The following is a 19,218-nucleotide window of genomic DNA, read 5'->3' on the forward strand; positions in this document are numbered from 1 at the left end:
CACCACTCCCTTGGTGTGGCAATAAACCACACTTGAGTGGTAAAAAATGACATGTCGCTTATGTGGCGGGGGAGGGAGTGCGGTTTCGGTGACACCACACCCTCCAGCCTTATTAACTATTGTTCAACTACAACAATGTACAACATTGATAAGCATCTACATGGTTATGGTAAAGGCATAAAAGAATATTGTTTCTTTCCAAGGCAGGTTACCCTACAAAATACTACATGATCATAATATGACAGAGGGAAAGTAAATGACTGAAGCCGCATATTCTGTATCAATATATACATCCCATGTAAAAGAAATCTTTGCAGATCCTAATGAGGGCTCTCTCTTTCGCAGATACTTTTGCAAGCTCCATCACAAGTGAATTCATTTCTTCTGCCTGAGAATCACCATTAGGATTCCTGATTAGACACACTTCTAATCGTATGGGGGGGGGGGGGGGAAATGACTTACGAGCCCAACGAAGTTTCCAAACCGTTCAAAAAACCCCAATCATGTTTTGTCTGTTAAAAAAAACCCAACAAACTTAACATTTTGTCTAAAAAACCCAACTAAGTTACACTTTCCTGAAAGTCAAATAAGAGAAACAGATGACGTGACTTATTACCGTATCGGGAAAATGACTTGTTAGACCAACGAAGTTTCCAAAACGTTTAAAAAACTCCAATCATGTTTTGACTGTTCAAAAAAAACCCAACGAACTTAAACAAAACAAAATTGGGATTTTTTGAACGGTTTGGAACTTTGTTGGACTTTTTAGACAAAATGTTAAGTTCGTTGGGTTTTTTTGAACAGACAAAACATGATTGGGGTTTTTTGAATGGTTTGGAACTTCGTTGGGCTTTTAAGTCATTTTCCCATCGTATGGGCTTCAAGATTCAAGAACAATTAGTGAAATTAGAAGTATGCATTACCTTCAAACAGAGTGAGTGTATTGATGAACCCATTGCCTGAATCACAACCATTGCTGAACTTATAGCATCCTTCATGCTCTGGATATCAACCTAATAAATTCATCAACAAGTCACTTACAGTTGCACCACCACCAACTAGAAGACGAAGAATGTTGCCCTTCAAATCTTTAATTGCTCCAAGCAATGATCTTGAATGGTCTTTATCTGAACAAGCCCATTTTTCCAGAGAAAACCCATCTACACGAAGATGATATAAGAAATTAGATTTTCAAGATCACGACTAAATTTTTGAAAAGACCTTACTTGTTATTTAATGATAGATGCCAACTTCAGTTTTTGCCTTAGTAATTGCAATCTGTGTTGTTTTTTAGTGACAGAGTCATGCAGATCCGAGGTTGTAAGTTGTAACCCATGTGTTCCAGAGATATTTCTGAATTCAATGCAAATATGCACTGAAATGAGTTTGTATAAACACAAATAACTAATGTTTAAACCAATTTGCATAAATAATTAGTGATCATACATTCATACCTTTGTTCTATGCATGTTTTCGTTTCAACAATATATCTTCAGTCCTAGCGTTCACATATCGCCACTGCAATTGCCGATTATAAAAGAGCCTCAACAGTCAACATATGTGCATCAAGAATCCGATGGGTTTAGTGTTCTCCCCATGATCTCTTCCTCCATTGTCGATCTTCCTTCTCAAAGGGAAAGCAGTTGTCTTCCTCTCAGGGGTACTCTTTCTGACATTATTCAAATTAGGTGTCGTTTTGGTCTAGGGAAGCGAAGAAACCTCACCTTAATTGAAAAGACACAGACAAACTTCTAGTGGATGTTACCAAAAGCTTAGCAGCTGCGGACATGGACACCTCTCTGCCGGCGTTGTTACGTTTCAAGTTAAGATCCGGCTTGGTGGGTCTCCTTCGGTCAGCCGACACCGACCGTTTCACAGCCGGAGTAGTCAAATCTCTGGAGACAAGAGGAGATGGAGACCTTCTATGAGACATAGGTGTGGATACAGATGATGATTTTGAATTTGAATGTGAAGAACTTGAAGAAATATGTCTTGTTGAGTTATTAAGTGTAATAACGCCGTGATCTGTGTCAGACGACAACAATGGAGGTCTTCTTGTTTGGTTTGTTATTGTTTCAGAAATCGAAACAACCATCATCAAGAAAGATACATATAAACAAGAAAATAAATAAACCCCAGATGAAATCTTCAAAAACTCACCTCACAATGTTGGGTTTGAACCAACAATAAATAAAGAAAACCCGTTTTTATCTGAATGATGGTAACGACTTTAAGAACTATGTTATGCAAACCACACAGACACAAAGTGTCCGGTTGGAGATCACGAGAAGTAACGAAGCTTATTTTTCTTTTTTACTGCTACAAAGAGAAGAAAAGAGAAAGAGTTAGACGGTGGTTGGGTGGAAGGTGATCGGAGTGGTCGTGTGCATCTTTCCATGAAGGGGAGAGGGGTGTTTAAGGTTGTGATTTTGCTTAAGAAAAACGTTAAGTTGCACTAATCATGTTTTCGGTCTTTTTAATCACTCCTACACGAATAATCTTATGATTATTTCTTAATGTTTGTGTATCAATAGTGGTTAACAATCATTTTATTAGGTGTCTCCAATTTGGAGGGGTGTAAAATAGGATTCACTATCTCCTCGTATACCGATCGATGTATTTTATTATGCAAATCCACTGGATTCTAAATAATTTAAGCTTAATAAAGTCGTTAGCATGTGTGTGAGATAAACTAGAAGACTACCACTTTCTACTAGTATATGTATTTTGATTTAGATCCACGACACTTTTTAATTTACATTGTACGTAATAAAAAAAAGTATTTAATTCATATAAGTAAGTAAAGAACTCATGTATATAGAATTACATTTACCTCCCTTCCGTTGGTGTTTCAAGTACTACTCTTAGGCTAGAGGGAGTGGTAACATACGGTAGCATGTGCTAAAATATTGTCACGTCATGTTTTTATAGACACGTAAGCATAATATGATGATATGGAGTGGTGATGTGGTTAAAAGGTAAATATTTTTTTCTTAAATCAAATAAATTTTTATTTAAATATTTAAATAAAATAAATTATAAAAAAGGTACAAATGGTTAAAGCTGGAGTTACAGACATATAAAGCTGAAGTAATCAAATGGGGACCACCTGCCTTACTTTCTTCTTCCATTTCCTCTCTCCAACCAAATGATGAGCCAAAACTAGCACATGCCTTAGCGAGCAAATAGGGAGTCATAGCGATTATTTAACGAAGGCTTAGCGAGGGGGAGTGGCGAGCCACTCCCTTTAGCCTTATAATATACATCGAGAAAATTCAACAAACACAATAATCGAGAAATTTCCTATGTGTTTGGTTACTGTGTTCATAGACTTGTTATTATTAATGGACCCCATTATATTATAACGATATGTTCTTCGAAGTTTAATACCATATATTTTTGGGAAATCTTAAGAAAAGTCCTAAAATTTTACTTTAATTTACGAAAAAGTCCAAAACCAAATTTTGTTTACGAAAAAGCATGAATTACCGGTAAAAATGACGATTTGACCCCTTTTTTCCGGTTTACTGGTTTTATTACTTACCTGTTTCACTAAAGTCTCATTATTTTACCATAATTTGCGAATAAGTCCCAAAATAAAATTTACTGATGATTTGGCCCTTTGCTCTATGTAACATACATTTTACCGGTTTCATTGCTGACCCGGACACCTAGTCATTAAATAAGATGATGAGATGGATATGTTGAGTTATATAATGCTATGTTTAGCATAAAACTTGATATCCTGATGTATTGTATATCTTTTTGGAACATAAAATGCATCCAACGAAGACTACAATAATTACATAAACTAACAATAACTGCGTTATTTTTTACGTTTATAAAAAATATCAAATTGTCTATCTAATCTTATGTAACCCAATATATCCATCTCATCAGACATCAACTCATTTTCTGCCCTTTTTTCTTGGAAACACATTTTATTGGTTTCATTGCTGACGTAGATACATAGTCACAAATGAGCCGATAAGATGCATATCAAATTTTACAGTAAATGTGACATTATATAACCCATCATATTCATTTTATCAGCTAATTTAATGACTATGAGTCTAAATCATCAATAAAACCGATAAAATGTATGTTACAAGAAGAAAATGGTCAAATCATCAGTAAATTTTATTTTGGGACTTATTCGCAAATTAGGGTAAAATAATGGGACTTTAGTGAAACATGTAAGTAATAAAACCGGTAAACCGAAAAAAATGGGTCAAATCGCCATTTTTACCGGTAATTCATGCTTTTTTGTAAACAAATTTTAGTTTGGGACTTTTTCGTAAATTAGGGTAAAATTTTAGAACTTTTCTAGAGATTTCCCTATATTTTTTGCATGTCTTCCAAAACTACTAATTAAGCGGTCGTCTTATTTGCTAGACTTCGATGATAAATTCATGCACATCTATATGCCTATAACTTCCTTAAAAACCATGTCCAAATGTCTCCATTCTTCCTCTTCTCCACTCTAAAGACTAAAAGTGAAATTTAATTGTTTATATCTATAGCAACTGTAAAAATCATGGTGCCTACGTACTCCCCCTTTAATTGGGTGTAGTCTATCACGATCAATGGCTGCAAATGTCCTTTGAACATTTTAATCTACAAATGATAGTGGTTACAAATATTGAAATTATAAAAAAGTCACTAGAATTTCATGATGTTAACTTAAGCTTATCACACAATCCATGGTGACAAATAATAGCTCGACCTAATATTGATCATCGAGCTGAATACATAAGTCTCAATGAAAGTGACATAAAAGACACAGTATTGTTGTTATTTTTGTGTTTTAACCCACTATATTTAAGTTTTGTAGTTGTCATCCAAGTTTATAATTTTATCAACGTTTTTATTAAAGCCACAAACATTTGACAAACTTTTGTATTGTGTTCATTTTAACCTGTGTTATAACAGAAAGGTTAAAGTGTTCGATATAGAAAATTTGTCAAATTTAAATGACTTAAATATAGATTACCAGGGCATATAATGGATTTTATGTGTTTTGCTCTTGATTTTTTTATTATTAAATGCACTACAGGCAGTTATTTATTATATTTATATTAAATACAAGTATCATATTCATTGATTTGCTTAAGCTTAGTTTTGACTAATGAATGTCTAATGGGGACTCTTTCCACCTTTTTTTTTTGTGTGTACTTCATATTAAAATAAAGTATTGTGTGTACTTCATATACCGATCAGTTTTATATTAACAAGTTTTGTTTTGAAATATTTAATAAGACTTTTAGATGCAATTGAACGAAACGACATTACACAATAACATGAAACGTGGTAAAAAAATGTTTTAGTTTGACAAAAAAATTCTAAAGGAAAAATAGAAAACTTCAAAAATGCAAACCTTTTTAGTAACCTTTTTCCTTGAACTTATTAGTGAAGAAAGAAATAAAGAAAGCTTTGCCTTTCATTCACCAAAAAATATTGTTCATTGACACTTTACATGAAATCATCAACACACTTTACAAATTCATTGTTACCTTATACCAATCTTGGCCCCTCAATCTCTCCCTTTTCCTCTTCTTCCGCTTTTTTAATCCACGCAGCCTATGTTAATTAAGAAAACCAAACAAAACCAAGTAGATCAGTAACAGAAGCAATAACAATATTAATAACAGTAGTAGATGACAGATGACAGATAACAGATAACAGATAGTGAAATGAAACTTGCCTTCTCTCTTTGAAGCCGAGAGAGACCTGGGCGTATAGAGTTCCCAAAACTCATACCTCCCCACGCCGCTTCCAACTCTCTCTCCCTTGCTTCCCGTTTAGCCACCAACGGGTTCTTTATCTGCTCACCAGATTCCTCCAAACCACCAACAACCACTTTCACCCTCTCCACTCTCAACTTGGGCTTCACCAAAATCTTCTCCAAACTCTCAACACCATTATCTTCCTTCTCTTTCACTCTCTCTTTATTCCCATTAACATTTTCCTTTTCCTTCTTTGCTTCTAGAACCTCCCTCTCAAGTCTCGACACACGTTTCACCAAAACCTCACCAAGACTCGGTGTTTCCTTCATCTCTTGTTTCAACCTTTCAGATCTTTTCACCTTTGGCTCATATTCGTATTCACTCCCACATTTTCTCTTAGCCTCCTCCATCTCTTTCACAAGCTTTGAAGTATGCTTCATTAGCATACTTCCCAACTCAGGAACAACCTCAACCTCAACCTTTTTCAAATCCTTCTTGTTTTTATCAAAATTGTTCTTTTTAGCCTCTTGAATCTCCTTTTCCAATTTCGAATAATGTTTCACCAAAACTCCTTCCAACCCTCTTTCTGTACTTGTCTTCCCTTCTTGAGTATCATCTACTTTTTCCACTTTGGTTCTACCATTTTTAGCATTTTTTGCATCTTGTATCTCTTTTTCAAGTTTGGTCAAACGTTTGACTAGAAACTTATCAAGCCCTGGAAGCTCTTCTTCGTGTTGCTTCCTGCTTGCTTTACCACCACCACCATTTTGGGCTTCAGCTAGGGCGGCATTGAGTCCACATGTTGCAACAATGGTGGCAAGAGAGGCAAGTTCTTCTTCCTTTAAACTTTTTAGTCTTTCCAACATCATGTCCACAAGAGATTCCTTTTCTTTTTCCTTACTCAATTCCATCTCATTTTTTTGAGATTCTGATTCACAATCTGGAGTGGGTTCTTCACATAAATCTTGATTCTTTTCATCTAAATCAGGGTTTTGACTTATTCTTTTCAGTAGTTCTTTAAACTCTGCTTCACCTATGGATGCACAACTTGAGAGTCTGACAAATGCAGCTTTCAAGGCAGCTGCCACTTGTTTATCAACCTCAAATGCAGTGTCAAAAGATGTTGTCACTGTATGTTGTCCACTTTCGGATGATTTTTCTATTTTGTAAAGCTTTGTTGAGCAATCTGGTATGTCATACATGATGACTCCGATTTCTTTTGCAGATTCAAAAGCTTCAGTTGCAGTTTCTTCTGCTTTTGCCAGAAGAGATTCTGCTTCTTTACTCTCAATTCTGTGAAAATACCAATCTGATTAGATAAAGTAGAAGTAGAAGTTGAAATAAATAAAGAAAAAAGGTTTATTGCATATTTTACCTTGCTGCATGAAGTATTCGACACCAGGATGCTTCAACAAGTGCAGCTTTTCGGGCCTCTATTGCTCTATGAGCAGCTTCTTTAACTGCTATTTTTTCTCTGAGGACTTTTGAGAAATGGGGATTTGTGTCACCAAGAGTTTCATCAAGAGTTGAGTTCATGCCATCTACTTCCTGAAATAATGAATGATGATAATAATAATTTAGATGCATTTTTCAAGACTAATGTAATTGAACAAGAAGATAGAATAGGTTACAGTTACACTACCTGAAGTAATTTTAATTTTCTTGTTAGGTAGGAATCCACTTTCTTGCGTGGAAACCAGCTGAGAGGTGAAGTTTTTCTACGAGTAGGCTTTTTAATCTGAGATGCCAGTTTGTTAAGAGGACGTGGGCTTGGCTGATTTGGATCTTTCTTTATCTTGTTCTGTATTTTTTAGTAAAAGAGACAAAATCAACAAGATAATCGATACATTATGCAACAGTAATCAAATTATTTTCATGGATCTGAGTCTCACAAGTCACAAGAAATGGTTTGAGATGGTTTCTTCTTAAATGTTTAGTGTAACTTCAACCAATTTGACAAATTTTAGACAAAAATTGGAACATCAGACAACAGAAATAAGCATTCATGCATATCATATACACAATTTGGCTATCAAATGTATTTTCAGCCCATATTAAGGCAATTAGTTGCCGAATCGTTGTTATTTTTCAATTTCTCTGTGGATATATTTGGTAATTAACTATTACACATATAAACACACACAGGATTCTAAAGGATTAAGATCCTAGGCACCCACATCAATGCAAAACAGATTGTAGATCGTTTAGATAGTAGGCACCCACATCAATGTAAAATAGATTGTAACTTCAAATAAAATTAGGGTAAATCAAACAAACTACAATCCGAAACCAACGCTGAAGAAAATTATCCAGGAAAAACACAAGTTACTAAAGCAACGCCTACGGATTGAAGGGAACATATCAGAAGGAAAAATCAATGGAAAAAATCAAGAACCTAAACAGATAACGAGAATTACATAAAGATACACACCTTTATAGGCTTCGAAGTTGAGGGACAAGAGCGATTAGAGTTTATCTCTGAATCAACAGAGCTTTGACTGATTTCCTTTTCAATACAACCCAAATCCAAGCAGCCGAAATCCATTTTCTTTGACTATCCCGACAACGAATGAATCAGATGAGATATAAATGATATTAATTGGTTGAGTATGTAATAGTCAGGAAAAACACAAGTTACTAAAGCAATAGTCAGCGACCAGGGCGTGAAACGCCAGATTGAAGAGATACATCTAAAAAATCTATAATTCATCAATCTAGGGTTTGATCATAACAGGTAAGCAAAACTTCCAAATCGGAAAGCAAAATCAATGGAGAAATTAAAAAATTAAATCGTTGATGAGAATTGCAGAAAGATATATACCTTTGGAGGCTTCGAACTTGAGGGCAAAGAATCATTAGGGTTTATATCTGAATCAACTGAGCTTTGACTGGTTTGCTTTTCAATACAACCCAAATCCAAGCAGCCCAAATCCATTTTCTTCGATTATCAGGATAATGATTGAATCAGACGTGATGAAAAATGAAAATAGCCGGTTGAGAACGTAATTTTATGAAGCTTAGAAGATGGCGATGTTAGAGAAACATGTAGAAGTAGGGTTTTGTTTTTGATAACGATAACGAAGGAAGTATCCGTTACAATTGTTTCATGCAGTGTTCAAAATTTGAGATTTGGATGTTGATCGTATGGAGCAGCGGTGCAGGATACTTACTATGTCGCTCCAACGATTAAAACAGGTGGACTGGGCTCAAGTGTTTTCGGCCCAAGGTCCCTAGGCAGACAAACACCGGATTTGAAATGGTTTGGTTTATTAAAAAAAATGCAAAAAAGTTACTAAAATTTGATATTGATTTACCTTTTTCAGTTATGTTATTATATTTATATTTTTGTTGCAATATCAATCAAATGACTGGTTGTTTCTGTTTTTGCAGTAACTATTTTTTTCGAATTACAATAAAGTCACTAAATTTATCAAAATTTTGATTTTGACATCGAGTTTCAAATTTCAAGAAAGTCATTATATTACCATAAAATTTTAATTTTGACATCGATGTTTTTTTTTCTCAATTATGTCGTTACATTTATAATTTTGTTGTAATGTCAACCAATTGACGGATTTAAGAGATGTTATTGTGGTTTAGAAGCTCGATTTGTACAACAAATAAATGAAAGTCGGTCCAATGGTTCAAACTTACTTACATGTCAGTGAAAAGGGCATAGTCACCCTTTTAGGAGATGTTATTGTGGTTTAGAAGCTCGATTTATACAACAAGTAGATAAAGACCCCTATAAGGTTGATTTAGTGGTTTAAACTCACTAAACATCTCCTGGATCGACCTTGTAGGGTCTTCATTTATTTGTTGTACAAATCGAGCTTTTAAACCACAATATCATCTCATGAAATGGGTGAGCACACCTTTTTCATTGACTTTTAAGTGACTTTAAACCATTAGATTGACCTTTAGATGCCATTTGTGAAGAAATACTTTGACGAGAATTAAACATTAAACATTATAATAAAAAAATGTCACCTAAAAGGGTGAGTATACCCTTTTCACTGACTTTTAAGTGAGTTTGAACCTCTTAATCGACCAAAAAAGATATGTGAAATTGGGTTCGATGCAAACACTATATTTGAAACTCAATCCTACCACATAAGATTTTACGTGGCTTCCACATCATAATATTGTCATGTCATTTATTTTGTAACCTACTAGATTAATGGTAACTAGTCAATTGGTTTAGAAGCCAGTTTGTAGGGATCTTCATTTATAGGGGTATTCATTTATTTGTTGTATAAATCGTCCTTGTTGGGGTATTCATTTATTTGTTGCACAAATTAATCGACCTTGTAGGGGTCTTCATTTACCCGTTGTACAAATCGAGCTTCTAAACCACAATATTATCTTCTGAAAGGGTGACTATGCCCTTTTCACTGACTTGTAAGTGAGTTTGAAATATTTAAACCTTCATTTATTTATTGTACAAATAGAGATTGTAAACCACAATATCTCATGAATTTGTCAATTGGTTGACATGCAACAAAATTGTAAGGCCCCGTTTGGTGAGGAGAACTAAGTGGAATAGAACAGAACTAAAAAACTTCCTATCTGTGTTTGGCTTGTCTGGAACAAGAACTAATGAAATTTGACCCAGTCCAATAGGACAATTTACTAAAAAAATAGTCCTACCCAAATAGGTGGAACTCGGTAGAACACGTTCTTCTCTTTTCTTAATGTGACGAAAATAACCCTACATGGAACGGCTTGCTACTCCAGATTTCTCGTTATCTACATTCTCAAGTTGTTCTTGCATTCTTCAAATATTTATCAACTTCTTCATATAATCATCTCAATCCATTGTAAACACAAACTGATTATCGATTCTTCATCCTCGATTTGATGCCATATGACTTCTCCAGCCATTGAATTCTTATAAGTGTCGTCTGATTCTTATCATCACCAGGTATGATTAAACTTCAGAATATGCATCTCTTCAATTAGCTGAACGATATCTTAATTTATATGTTTTAATTTCGATTTGATGCCTTAAACTGCATTTGTTGCTTTGTAAATTCATATGTTTATAATTTTGAATGGCTTGAAGTTATCAGTAATCACTACCGATTTGCAATATTTTTGCAGAATTAATCAGGTAGCTTGTAATGTATGTTTATTAAACTCTTGCCAGAAATATTCAAAAGTTTTTAACGATATAGAGGGAAGATAAAGGTCGATTATGCTATGTCTTTATCCCTCTTGATCGATCTTGCCCAAAGAAAGTCAATTACCTTGTGTATTTTGTTTCCTTTTGCTGGTTTTAAATTAAAAGGAACATGTTAGAATATTATTAAGATGTTATTGGTTATGCTTCAGATCAGTTAAAGGTAGTATCAACTTTAGGAGGCTAAACATTCTTTGTTAATGTTGATAATGTGTTCCATTTTTTGACCAAATTGTCCCTAAGCTTTTGTTTCTGTCCAGTTTATGATAAACATCCTCGTTGGTTCTTGGGAGGCTAAAATAAGCAAACTTTTGCTGCCTAGTTTAGTACCTGTCAAGTTTATGTTATTTTGCCCGGTTCAAGTTGTAGATACTCAATTTCGGACGAAATTGCCCCTGAACTTTTGTACCTGCCCTTGAGTTTTTTTTACCGGAAGACTTCATTCAATTGTTCAGTTGCTCTTGGATGGTGGTGGTGAAAACATATTGTTATTGAGGTTAAGCACATTGTTTGTTTTGTGTAGTTTTCTTTTGTTTTTATTTGCTTTTGTATCTCTCCAACCTCTTACAAGCATTTCATTTATTTTAATAATATTTTTTCCCATACCGGTAAAAAACAAATCTTCCATATTCGTCCCTCAAACGTCTTTCTTTAAAATCAATAGAATGCTCTTTTTTACTTGTTTTTTTTTAAAGTTTAGAAAACAAGAATGCAAAACAAAATAACCAAAATAACTCTTTGATTAATTGGAAAATCACTCAAAATCAATGTTTACAATCTATTCTCATAATCATAAACTCGATTATGGACATGTAATATATAGCCTAACAAACCAACTTGTATTAGACTAGGAAACTTATGACCAACTTGCCATAAACTAAACTTTCCATAAATTAGATTGCTTGGTCTCCAAGTCCTCATCGACTTAGGATTCCAACAATCACCCCCAAATCTCTAAGTCCTTCTAGAGCATTCTTCAACCCCAATCCGTATTTAAAAAACGGGCTCGTCGTTGTCGTCACATTCCGAAAATCATATTCTTTTCAAACCATCTCGATTCTCAAATTTTTTGGACACCTAACCTCCACCTCGGTCACGACCACCTTTACCGTCTTTCATCACCCCTAAAAGGAACCGAATAAAAGCTACCCGCTTTACGTCTTCTCGTTCATTTATTCCGCGCCTCCAGTTAGTCTCTCTCTACCGTAGAACAAGCCCGATCAAGAGAAATCGGGGTTGCTATTGAGATGCTTCAACTCGCGCTCAAAAACAATCCACACCCCCTTAAACCGAACCCGGTTCTTGCTGCGTCTGCCCCACAACGAAAGACTATAGTTTTCTTGAAACCGACTCTCAAACCGGCCGCCCTACGTCCTCAAGAACCCTATGCTCTGATACCAATTAAAGTTTAGAAAACAAGAATGCAAAACAAAATAACCAAAATAACTCTTTGATTAATTGGAAAATCACTCAAAATCAATGTTTACAATCTGTTTTCATAATCATAAACTCGATTATAGACATGTAATATATAGCCTAACAAACCAACTTGTATTAGACTAGGAAACTTATGACCAACTTTCCATAAACTAAACTTTCCATAAATTAGTTTGCTTGGTCTCCAAGTCCTCATTGACTTAGGATTCCAACATTTTTAACTTTGTAGATATGGAGAGTTGAAGACCATGGAGTTGTCTTCTTCAGAAGTCATGCGGGTTTATTTAAATTTTACAAAAAAACATGTATTTGTTACCGAGGTGGAATAGCTTGGATGCAACTACCAAACCATTTTCTTGCGAAGATTAGGAAGAAGACAATTGAAGATTGTTATTTTATGTTCAATTGACGGATTTCGGAAACCATTTGGGTTTAGAACTTTATTATTTTGAAGCGATTTTGATTATTTGTTATTAGAACTTGTGTTAATATGAGAATTTTAAATAATTTTTTTAATAAAAATGTTAATTTTGAAGTTATGTATGTCAAATAGAGTTATTATTAAAATTTTTGTAAAAGGGTAATATGGTCATTTTTACATCTTGTTCTGTCCGGATCTATTTTTACCAAACAGTTTCAGACAACTTGCTCTGTTCTGTTCCAGTCTTACCAAACGCTATACAAATTATTTGTCCTGTCCAGTCCAGTTCAGTTCAGTCCAATCTAGTTCTGTTCCACCCAGTTCATCTACCAAACGGTACCTAAATGTAATGATATAATTGAGAAAAAAAAAACTCTATATCAAAATCAAAATTTTGTGGTAATATAGTGACTTTCGTGCAATTTGAAACTCGTTGTCAAAATCGAAATTTTGGTTAACTTAGTGACTTTATTGCAATTCAGGAAAAATGGTTATCGGGAGAACATAGAGAACCGATCATTTGGTTGATATTACAATAAAATTATAAATATAGTGACATAATTGATAAAAACATAACTCGTTGTCAAAATTGAAATTTTATAGTGATATAGTGACTTTCTTGCAATTTGCCGTAAAAAAACTAGTTATTTCAATAATCGATTTCAGTTTTTTTCAAAGTGAAATTTTGTAAAAAATAATTTTTTTTATTTTTTATTCTTGAATGAAAAAAAAAAGAAATATAAATTTCAAATTAATAAAAAATTTGGGCTTAATCTAAAGAGAGTCTCTGGCCTAACACTACACAAATATGCTACTAACACTACACAAATATGCTACTGACATATATAAAAACTTGTTCAATTTGATTTTTAAAAAAATGGTAAAAAGTTGGTTTTCAATTTTTAAAATAATCGGTTTCTAATCGCCACGAGTTCGATTTTCTCAAAACTGCTACAGTTTTCCTACCACTAACCCTAAATTAAAAAAAGCTAATTAAAAAGATTTTCAAGCACGATATTAATAAGTAAACAATTCTATCATTAAATGATATGATATATTTATATGTAAGATGATAAAGGTTGATTTGAAAACAAGATTTTCTAGTTCACAAACTAAGGTGCGTTAACTTGTGACGTTTTGTCCGCTCCACACAACCTATTATAATTTAATAGTACTCAACTACTCATGCAACAACTCATTAAATAGATCCAAATAACTGATAACGTTTTAAGTATTTATGGACAAAATTGTAAAAATGGTCCTTGTGGTATGCATTTATTCCTAATTTAATCCAAACCCTGACTTTTTTTTGGCTTCATGGTCATTTTGACCAAGTTTATGTGTGGTTTTGGTCATTCGGAAAATTAAAATGACTATTACACCTTTTATTATTGTGTTTACATTTTTAATATATATTACAATGATTTAATAATTAAAAAATAAAAGTGGGCCCACACAACTCACTCACACACACACACACACACACTCTCTCTCTCTCTCTCTCTCTCTCTCTCTCTCTCTCTCTCTCTCTCGAATTTATCTGTTTGTTCTTCAAAAAAGAACACACTCAAGAACACATCAATGCACACACTCCATATTTTATGAGTGTTTTCTTCATGAATTTGAAATCATAAATCCAATCTGAAATCATTTGTTCTTCAAATCGTATTTGGGACTTAAAAATCCCAGAAATCGAATGTAGAATCGATTTTTGTGTGTGTAGTTTTTGTTTATGGAAATCAATTTGTGTATGTGTTTTTGTTTCTAAAATCGATGTGTGTGAATATGAAATCGTTTAAAGAAGGTGTGTGTTTGTGTCTATCTCTGCCCAAAACTCATTCTTGAATGAATGGCAACTAGGATTTTTTCTAGTGGGGTTAACGTTGGAAGAAGGAGAACGGTGAAGGAAGGGGAAATTAAAACCAGAAAGGGAATAACACAAGTGAAGATGATGCAGATGGACCATTTCCCTCTTTTTTCTCCAAAGAACGCATTAGGAGTTAGTCATCGGACATCACATGATCAATTGATTTCATATTCGATTAATGGTTCCTTTAGTCTCGAAAATGATTTTAGATCCATGAGTATATGTGTTTATTTTATAAATCGATTTGTGTGTTTCATGCTCATCCCATAAAATTGATTTCACCGTGTATATGTGTGTGTTTTATCATTTATGGAAATCGATTTATATGTAGGTATTCATCCCAGAAATTGATTTGTAAGTAGGTGTTCCAATGGGATTCAAAAATCGATTTTGCATTTCCGATATTCAAACAAAAACATGATCAGATTTATGAGTGTGTTTGCTTTGTGTTTGTGTATGGTTTTTATTTCTGGGATGATTTTTAGGTAGAGATGAAGTGGAAGAAAAAATTTAGGTGGAGATAGAGGTAGAAGACGGTGGTGGTGGAGGACGGTGGTCAAAGGGTGGTGGCGGCAGAAGATGTTTTTGAGCTTATGAACATGTTCTTGGGTATTGAGAGAGAGAGAGAGAGAGAGAGAGAGAGAGAGAGAGAGAGAGAGATTACATCAATATTAAAATAAAAAATAAAATTTTTTAAAAAATAAGAAAAAAACTTAAAAGGCATATTATTCATTTTAAGTTTAACAAGGATCAAATCCACATAGATACATGGCCAAAAGGACCACAAAACAAAACAAGTCGGGGTTTGGACTAAAACCCAGAAAAAATGCATACCACAGAGACATTTTTACATTTTTGTCTTATTGTATTAAACATTGAAATTAATATTTTAAACATATATAATAAAGGTTTTTTAAACATTAATTACTAAATGGAGTATAGTTCAAATTTATCATATACGTGTTATAAATTTGGCGGTGTGAACCCGAACTTGAGGTAGTTGTAAGTCCCCAATCTTCTTGTGTATCAATCAGATCCGTTTGATGGTGCGGAATCCCAATCAAACGGATGATGCCAGATCAAATAGAAGAAGAAGGAGAAGAAGAATAAGTTGAATCTATGATGTATTCAATGAATAGAATGATGCTCCATACACATAGTTCACACACTAGCTCTTCTCTCTATCTTCTCTCACACCTTAGAATACACACACTTAAGCTCCTCTCAACTCTCTCACTTTCTCTCTCTAGAACACCTTGGGTTTCACACACTTAAGCTCTCCTCCTTACTTCAATTATGCACTCCTCACCCTATATATAGTAGACATGGGCCGTGAATGGGTTAACGGCCGTAAACCTGTTCACGACAGTAAACACAACCGTAAACACGTATACGGCCGTAAACACAAAGCTGTTTACGGTCCAAGACACAAAAATACATTTTCCTAGAAAAGTAAAGTATAAACCATATTTTGACCCAACAATCTCCCCCTTGGTTTATAGCTTTCTTTTCTAATTGACCCAACAAACCCCCCCTAAAAAGTAGCTGACTTTTCTTGTTAATCTTCATTGGGAGCCTGGCTTCAGCATTAATCTTCAAATTATTCATAACTTCAAGATGAACTTGATGAATCTTCAATGAATGACTTCATCTTGAGCGGTTGGGCTTTTCTTCAGGATTTGGCTTTGAACGCACGTTGGGTGAGGAGGCTTCTTGTACTGATTCTTAAAAGATGACGCTTTCAGCTTGAGAATCTTCAGAGAGAACAATAGATAGGAACAATCTTCTGGATCACTTCAGCAGGTTTAAGATAGCAACAGATTGATTGAGGAGGCTTCAATGCAATCTGTCACATAATCTTCAAGTCAGCTTCACCTTGCTTCTGGGGTTGAAAGATTGAATGTTGAAAGAATAATCTTCATTTCTTGCTCCTTCGAATGAGAATTCTTCGATGCTCACGGATGAAGCCTTGGCTCAGAAATCTCGATACAGTCTCCATGAGTCTCATCTACATCTGAATTCACTTTTCAAGACAAACAAAGCTAAAAATAGAAACAAAACTAAAATAAAACTTAACACACAATATTTTTGATTTTTTTCATATTTTCTGAAAACGAAATAAAACAGAAATAACACTATTTTTGGATTTTTAATTTTCTGATTTTTTTTGTTTGGTTTTTTTTAAAATTTTTAATTCTTCCCCTAATTTTTTTTTTAAATTAGAAGAAAACTATGAACAAATTTAACAAAAACAAAAAATAAAAGCCAACTTTAAGAGTGATTTGGGATCAAAGTTTTTAGACATCCTTTATCCGTTTATCAGTACCTCTCCCTTCATGAATAGATCTGGTCAATCACCGGTATTGTGGTCCACTTAAATACGAGAGATTGTGACAAAATTAGGACATACTACAAGTGACAAGACAATGTGATCCTATGTTCCTAGATAATATTCCTAAAGGACCATTCAGCTAACGACGACCAAAGATATTGTTGTCCACCTAAATTAAGCAGCAAGATCTACAGACAACCTATTAGATGGTTCAATTTTAGATGTACTAGAACATGTTTCCCACTTCCCAATATACCCCGGTAATCAAGAACTTCCAAAGAACTCCTTACTTTAGGTGAGTATTCAATCATTAAGAAAGAATTCAGATATAGAAGCGCATATGTTGTATCCCAGGTCGGATGTCTTCCAATCACACAGAGGGAACAACATATGACTAACATAGATAGGGGGTTAGAGAGATAGAATGTTGCATATGCTGTGTCCCAGGTCGGATCTTCCGATCACGTAGAGGGGACAACATATGGCTAACAGATAGAAATAATTTCATAGATAAAGAGGTGCGTAGAATTAGAGTTGCATATGTTGCAATCCAGGTCGGATCTCTTCCAATCACGTAGAGGAAGCAACATATGACTGACAGATAGAAAGCAAGAAAATAATTTCCTACAGACCTACTTTATCAGAACCCCCCAGTCGCCCTATCAGAACCAGAATTAAGGACATAAGTCCGTACATCAAGGAAATGTTCAGCCACAGTTCTAGATAATTAACTTTTAGTGTATCTCGCAGGTTCCCATGTTTATCTCACTGCTCAATCTACCCGAGCGTCGTATGTTCAGTCCAAATGAAACTATCTAAGTCTATAATGTCTAGTCCTTTTATGGTCAAACAATGTCTAGTCCTTTTGAATCCTTTGTGCCTACCAGCACATTGAATACAGAGTCTAGACAATTCGGCTTTAGTGCATTACACGCATCATAAATTGCCCTTTAGCACTATACTTTATATCACTTCCCCAAACAACCTACTAAAGAAAGACATATAAGGAAATTAAAGAAAATTGTCTTTGAAATAAATCAATGTAAGATAAACTCAGGAGTATCGAGAAGAAAACTCAAATCGTAAGTCACCGATTGAATTTGCATCCAGAAGGTCTGAGGACAGCACGCATAATCTGAGAACAGATCCGAAAATTCTTCACATCGTTAAGCACTAACCCCATGAGTGATCCCTTCCTTTCTTCCTTTCCCGCAAATGACACATACTCTCAAGCAATGTTCTGAGTGTTGTACAGTTGAGAGATGCCTCCTATCATGTGCCTGGAATAGCCACTACCAACAAACCGAAGTCTGATGATATGCCTCCATAGCTGCTGCAGCACATAGCGGGATCAGTTGGTCTTTGGAACCCAGTCCATTTTGAAACTGGGTTGACCTTTGTCATCCTTGCATGGTATTCTCTCCCATGACATATCTTGTTTATCACAAACAAAAGATGAAGAAATATTAGAGTCATTGGGAGATTTGGGAGATTTAACCTTTGGTACCCATCTGTAGTTGGGTTTAACCTATTTCTTTTTCGATCCGATGGGTGCCTCGGTACTTGCTTTTGAGCTTGAAGTCGATCTTCAAGATGACTTTGACCTAACCGGTCTTGGCTTCACTGGAGCATCTCTTGGATTGGACTTCTTGATCGACATTCCCTTTTTGACCTTGGGAGTTGGATTCCTGTCCTTCTTGGCATTCCAGTTATCATTGTTTGAACGTGGCCTCGAAGGGTTTCTTTTGAAGTATTTTCCTCTTGGCGCGTTCTTCTAGCCTTGTGCATAGTAGGGAACGTATGCGCGATTTGGACAGTTTCTGGCAATGTGTCCAGGTGTTCCACAGTGAAAGTAAGTCTTTTTCTTTACTGGGAAGTTGTTTCTTCCTGCCCCTGGTGGCGTATCCTTGCCTTGTTTCTGTTTGTTCCCACATGCACACATACAACAGGCACTATGTTTCACTGGAATTGGTGGCCTGTATTTCTGAACCGCATGTTTGTTAGGAGTAACAGAATTAGAAGCAATAGAGTTCGAAGCAACAGATTCAGAGTTCAAGGAGTCATTGGATTGTTCAATAGTTTTCTCCTTGTTCTCATCCTCTACTACTTTACCTGCATAGGAAGTAGAATCATTAGTATCTTTCATCTCAACACCCTCAGTTGCTTGTTCAGCAGCTAGTTTACCGTATACCATAAATGGTTCTCGGTCAATCTCTTCCTGAGTCAAGGGATTAACATAATACGAATGGTTAA

General features: G+C 34.8%; 1 protein-coding gene and 1 pseudogene across 1 annotated transcript; both read right to left on the reverse strand.

Annotated features, from left to right (window-relative positions):
• Positions 1 to 218: 218 nt before the first annotated feature.
• LOC145113160 (QWRF motif-containing protein 9-like) lies at positions 219 to 2,125 on the reverse strand (annotated as a pseudogene).
• A 3,297-nt stretch (positions 2,126 to 5,422) lies between these two features.
• Positions 5,423 to 8,847, reverse strand: LOC145111391 (myosin-2 heavy chain-like protein). Its single transcript, XM_079047674.1, has 6 exons — positions 8,548 to 8,847; positions 8,158 to 8,280; positions 7,369 to 7,527; positions 7,102 to 7,274; positions 5,705 to 7,019; positions 5,423 to 5,580 (listed from the first exon to the last, which is right to left on the reverse strand). The coding sequence occupies exons 1-6, from the start codon at positions 8,659 to 8,661 to the stop codon at positions 5,515 to 5,517; spliced, it is 1,950 nt and encodes a 649-aa protein (XP_078903800.1). The 5' UTR covers positions 8,662 to 8,847; the 3' UTR covers positions 5,423 to 5,514.
• Between the last annotated feature and the right edge of the window lie 10,371 nt (positions 8,848 to 19,218).

The sequence above is a fragment of the Lactuca virosa genome, chromosome 5, assembly GCF_052849685.1.
Source record: "Lactuca virosa cultivar CGN04683 chromosome 5, Lactuca_virosa_CGN04683_v6, whole genome shotgun sequence".
Classification (NCBI taxonomy): Eukaryota; Viridiplantae; Streptophyta; class Magnoliopsida; order Asterales; family Asteraceae; genus Lactuca; species Lactuca virosa.